The 5,804-nt window shown below is 58.7% G+C and overlaps 2 protein-coding genes across 2 annotated transcripts; both read right to left on the bottom strand.

The window, feature by feature from the left end:
• Nucleotides 1-628: 628 nt before the first annotated feature.
• Nucleotides 629-1,528, bottom strand: PLICBS_004134 (uncharacterized protein; the record flags this gene model as incomplete). Its single annotated transcript, XM_065600435.1, has 1 exon — nucleotides 629-1,528. The coding sequence occupies one exon, from the start codon at nucleotides 1,526-1,528 to the stop codon at nucleotides 629-631; it is 900 nt and encodes a 299-aa protein (XP_065456507.1).
• Nucleotides 1,529-1,599: 71 nt separating this feature from the next.
• Nucleotides 1,600-2,100, bottom strand: PLICBS_004135 (uncharacterized protein; the record flags this gene model as incomplete). The annotated part of the gene is made up of 1 exon (XM_065600436.1): nucleotides 1,600-2,100. The coding sequence occupies one exon, from the start codon at nucleotides 2,098-2,100 to the stop codon at nucleotides 1,600-1,602; it is 501 nt and encodes a 166-aa protein (XP_065456508.1).
• Between the last annotated feature and the right edge of the window lie 3,704 nt (nucleotides 2,101-5,804).

Genomic DNA, 5,804 nt, shown 5'->3' on the forward strand with positions numbered 1-5,804 from the left:
CGCTTTATGCACGACATTCCGCAGGACCTTGTCCGTCAAAGCCAATTGAGCGGAGGCGGAAGTGCATACGATGAACAGATTGTGGCTACAGTGGCTCCCATCGTGAAGGCACGGGCTCAGGCTTGCCGAGATGCATCGGGCGCATGGTGCGAAAGTTGTGGATCCAGAGCAACAGATGTTCTGCAACACACAATGTCCTGGCTGCATAGAGTGAGCGACCCGGCCATTGGGGTCTACGTCTGTGCGGTGTGTGAGCAGGGAGCGTGCGAGATGGCGATACGACAAGAATTGGGGGATATCATGGGAGAGATCAGGCGAGATGCCAACAATGGTGCGGGTCTCTGCAGGGAGGGTCTATTTTGTAAAGTTTGTGGGAAGGCGACGGGGGTGAAGAAGTGTGGAGGATGTTTAACAGTGGGGTATTGTAACAGGGAGCACCAGAGGGCGGATTGGAAGATTCATAAAACGGTTTGCAAGCGGCATAGGCCGTAGTCGGGCAAGGAAAGTGTAGAAGATTGCTCGTCACGACAAAGGCACGTGGTGAGAAGAGTAACTATGATGTATTCCAATATATATGGCTGATATTTAATGAAGGTCTGGTTTGACTTGTTTCCTTCTTATCAATGCGCTAAACGGCCTCGGGGTATTTCTTAGGGGGCTGGCGATTGCGGTGAGGCCTCGGCATGTCGGATGTTGGGACTTCGGGCGGGCCATGGCCAGTAGCACTGTTGCTGCCGTGGAGGGGCTCGGCAGTGGAAGTGTCATCGTCATCGTTGCCCATGGTGTCTTCGTCGCCGTCGTCATCCCCGATGTCTTCATCGTCGTCGAAACTGTCTTGGGAGAGTGACTGATCGCTGGTACAAGCGGCGATGATGGTCGAAGGCGCTGACGACAAGCGCGGCTTCTTTGTCGGGGTCTCCTCAGAGATGAGACGTGGTCGCATGGTGGACGTGCCAGCGGGGGCCGGGGGCAAAGACTTGGGTGTGACGGGAGTGGCATCTTCAGCCGCGCGATTGCGTTTCTTGGTCGAAGTAAAGCGCGCCATGGCGTTGTCGTATTCAGACGCGTTGGAGGGGGCATGCTTCGGGGTCGCGGGAGTGACCTGGGCCGTGGGCGGCTGATTGAAAGTGGCCTTGTCGAGGAAGGTCCAAGTATCGGGGACGACAATGAAGACGTAGTCCTGTTCGAAAGCCGGGGGTTGCCGCATATGTCTATGGGCCAGAAGGCCGGCCACCTTACCGGTGCAGGTAAAGGGTGCTACGGGCTGAAATTGGGAGACACGCCTCTGAGCCATCTTCTTGCAGAGCGACGTCCAGGGATTAGCATGAACGGGAAAGATGACAAACACTTGGAAAGGGTGAAAGCCTTTGAATGGCGTTTTCTCGGGTATACCGGGAGACACAAAGGTCGAGAGCTGTACAAAGCCACAGCACTTTAGCTGTGGTTCGTCGAAGGCGGCGGCGGCATCGGCATGGAGAAGTTCAAGGCCGGAGCCGACGACTGGTCCAGTGAAGGAGACAATGGGCATGATTGTCGGCTGTGCGGTAGAGGAGCGGAGAGGGCGAGGTAACACACTAGATAAACCGGTCAAGGGACCATTTACCGTAGTGGGCGGCAGAAGGGGACCCACGGCTGGAAACTGTGATCGCGCACAACAAAAGCAGGGACAGTGTATTCAGCGATATTGTCGTCGTCCGAGTCGAAGCCATCTCGTTGCTCGAGCTCCCAGGTCAAGGCGTACGGGTGCACACGTCCGGTCATGAAAAACAACTGGTTTGCCCAGTCGGACGCGTCTATCTGCTGGTTGTACAACGAGATATTGAGGCTGAAGAAGATGGACGGCGAGAGGGAATCGGAGTCTCCTAAGATTGAGGCATATTCTGGCGTGGACAGCCACTGGGGACTAGGGAGGTCAACCTTGGCGAGGGTCTCGGCGTTGAGGCCCTTGACGAGATGCTCGTCCGGATATGCGAATCTGCTGGGGATAGCGGCGGGCCGGACAAAGGCCATCATGGACATATCTCCGCCGACATACTTCTGGCTCTCCAAGGGCTTCCGTCCGAGGGAGGGTGTGTTCTGATGTTGCTGAGTGGCAGCCATTGTTTGAAGCGGTGACCATAAATACTGTGGGAAGGCCATGTGCGGCCGGTAGTCTACGCCTTTAAGGCTCTACAGAGTGAAGCGAAAAGACAGGCAAGAGCGCAGCGGTGAGAGGTTTTGCTCAGGGTCGATAAACGGGTGGTGGGGGACATGGGGAAGTGTCTTACAAAAAGGGAGGGGCATGCACAAGTGCGTTGGTGTCTCCGCGCTTTGGTCTTGGACCATGGATTGAACCGTCCTGAGTGGGTCGGTGCCATTGGACGACGACCAGGTGCCGTCCCTGTTGGTCATGGAGCTGAACGGTCGATGAAGGTGGGTGTCGTGGCAGGCGGTAGGCAGGAAGAAGGAACTCCGAGAGCTAACTTATATCGGGAGGCCATTGACGCCACCAATCGACAATTGCCATATCGTAATGGAAAAGGGTCCAAGACAAACGTTGCTTTTGCCGAAAAGAGGGTTGGCGCAAGACAGGCATTCAACGGCGCACAATCTGGTGTTCGCTGGAGAAGTGGTGGATGTGTCATCAGGGACATTCAGGGTATGGAGTGAAAACGTAGATAAAGGCATGCCGTGGGGGCCGTACTACTGTGCACGGTTCTATTCACGTTCGCGAGCCGCGAGGAAAGTGTCCGGGGCGAGATCCATATTCTAATTAGTCTCACTTGCCACGGGCAGCCGAGACGAACGATGGAGGTGGGGAACAGGGCATTGCTACCAAAGGTGGCCAGTGACGCGGCACAGAACGAGAGCCAGACAGCAGTAGACGCGGGAGAGGTGGCACGGGGGCCTCTCTCTCCTTGGTGGCAGTTGAGGCAATTGCCCAAGGGGCCACGGCGGGGCCGGCCACCAGCATCGTCGTCAAGACCCAGGACAGGAGGAGGCGCAACAAATACCCTTCGGCGTATTGCACCGAACGGGCCATTGTCAAACAGCCTGCAATCCGAGACAACGCCATTCTGCGCCGGGACAAAGGCCGTGGAAGATGCCCCCGGGGCCTCTGTCAGGGCGGAGCGGACTCCAGATCAAGCCTGGGTGAACAGTCAGCCTCCGATAGCCCAGTTCCGGGCAATAGGCAGCTCTTTGTCGTCGAGTGCGATACCGGACGAGTATTGGTCGAGCAGTGCCGCGAGGATTTTTCGACGGATCGAACCGAGAGACCCATCCCGGGTTCAGATAGCTCAGTCTGGGGCGTCCGGACGCATGGCCGTTGGCGTCGGAACAATGGGAAGGGTGGTGCAGACGATACTCCCGTTCAAGGTGTCGAAACGGGCCGACATTGAAGCCGGGAGAGAGGAGGCATCTCCAGGCACAGTCGCCGAGGTAGGCGCACGGCCCAACGCCGCGAAGACTGGTAAACCGAAGAGACGGTCGAGGCAGCGAAGACGAGCCAACCCAAGGCGCAATGCCGCGGAGACTGGCAAAGCGACGAGGAAATTGGGGCAGGAAAAGCGAAGACGCCATGTTGGCGACGAGGGCCCTCCGGGAAAACGACCTCGGACAAATGTGAGAGGGGCATGGACGGCTATCGAACAGGCCGATGCCGTGGCCAGCATAATGCGCCATCTTGAAGAGCAACATACGTTGTCGGAGCGGCTTTCCAGGGAACAGGCATGGTGTGTGCCAATACCTCACGAAAGGAAGGTGTCAACGGCGCGAGACTTCTACCAAGCGTTCCACGATAGAACAACGCTGCCGATCCACACATGCCTTGTGTGTTATCGCAAACGAGCGGAGCGGGAGCTCAGGCGCGTGGCGTGGGAGGAGTGGCAGTTGTTACGGCCATCAGCGGAGCGCCGTTCCCCCTTCACGTGCTCGTCCTGCTTTGACGAAGCCTCCCCCGTGGCGGTCTGTGGGGAGTGCGAACGACATTTGCGACGCGACAGTCTGTCTCCGGCGGGCCGCCTTCACGACCGGCTCGGCTGCGAGCACATGTTTCCGGACGAGTTAAAAGGGCTGTCGCCCATCGAGGAGAAGCTGATTGCGCCAAATTCCTGTTACGGGCTTTTTACGCGCCACGCTGTCTCGACCGGGCAGAGGCAGACCCTACGGTATCCGAGGCACATCAAGGGCCATGTGACGGTCTTCCCGAATAACGTACAGGAGCTGGTGACGGATGTGTTGCCACATCCGCTTCTGAAAGTCATGGACGAGATCTGTGTCTCCTGGCAAGGGCCGGAAAAGCCGACACCCAAGGATCTGTCGGCACTGTTATCGGTCCGACGACGCGTCGTCGAGAGGGCACTTGTTTGGCTGAAGGGCCACAACCCTCACTACGCCAACATCAGAATTGATACGGCGGAAATGGACACATGGGGACAGCCGGTGGACGGTGTCCCGGAAGCCGTGTATGGGCGCTTGGAGCGGCACGAACCTTCACCGTGGGAAAAGACCCGAACGGCACATGTTGTGCCCCCTGCAGAGCGGGGTCTGGACGGCGAAGAACCGGTGGCGATCGAGGAGATTTTGGCGTCCCTCACCAACGGGCTAGGCGCGGGAGAAGGGGACGCCGACGGCGTTGCGCCAGACAACACTACCGATGCCGCAGGTGATGCGCGTGCCGACAATGCCGGGGAGGTGGTGGTCGACGAGGTGACGTCGTCCGGCATGTTTCCTCTGGATGGCGTGCCAGATGTAGCGGATGCAGAGAAGTTGCGGTTCGCATGTCACGCGGTCGGTAGCGCCGCAGGAGCCGCCCGGGGCGGTCCGTCAGCGACTATCCAGATATCGGCCGAAGAATCTTCCGCAACGAGGGATGGCGGCGAGGCATTTATTCGCATCTCGCGTGGAGACGACTTCGCTGACTCGTCGGAAGCGGCATTCTTCGCCAAGACGTTTCCGACGCTGCTCCCCTTTGGGGTTGGGGGCCCGAAGCTGGCGGAAGAGGGCCTGCTCAGCGGTCGAGGGCCCGTGAGCGCCGCGACTGTATCGCATCGCGAGGCGCCGGAGGGCGAGGCCGCGGCCGGGACTCTTGTTGCGTCCAGGAACCTCTATCTGCGGGCATGGGCCGACATCGTGCTCCGGAGGCATGGCGGCCGATTCGCAACGCACCATGTCTTTGCGTTCCTCGTGTTCAACATGGGTGTGAGATCGAGAAATCGTCGGGCGAGCATGCTGAGCGTGGGGAGGAAGAATTTCCGCAATGTCGAGCGTATAGTTCAGTCAATGACGCCCGAGAGATTAGCCGCGGCAAGCGCGGAGCTGGAGAAGACGGGTAAAACGAACGATGCCGATGTCAAGGAGCTGCTGAGAAGTATATCGCTCTATGGGCACCGGCAGCCCATGTCCAGAGAAGGGCGCCTGACAACTCGTCGGAAGATTCAGTCCACTATCGTCGTGGGAGGCGTACCGGCGATCTGGTTCACGGTGAGTCCGAACGACATCACCAACCCGGTCAAGCTGCGGCTGGCGGCGTACCGCACACACGACCCGCGAGCGGCCGAGGAGCTATTGAAAAGCCTGGAGAATTCGTTCAGGCGGACGCGGCTGGCCATATCGGATCCGACAAGCTCAGCGATTTTCTTCCACCGCGAAATGGCGCTGTTCTTTGAGAAGTACGTCAACGTTGGAGGCGAGTCCGTGTTCGGACGGATCAGCCACTACTTCGGTGCCATCGAGACAAACGAGCGAGGAGCGCTCCACGTCCATGGCTTGCTCTGGCTCCAAGGCAACGCCCAGCTGGCATCGCCCTTCGGCGGTGCCGATAG

The sequence above is a fragment of the Purpureocillium lilacinum genome, assembly GCF_023168085.1.
Source record: "Purpureocillium lilacinum CBS 284.36 DNA, scaffold_3, whole genome shotgun sequence".
In the NCBI taxonomy this organism is placed as follows: domain Eukaryota; kingdom Fungi; phylum Ascomycota; class Sordariomycetes; order Hypocreales; family Ophiocordycipitaceae; genus Purpureocillium; species Purpureocillium lilacinum.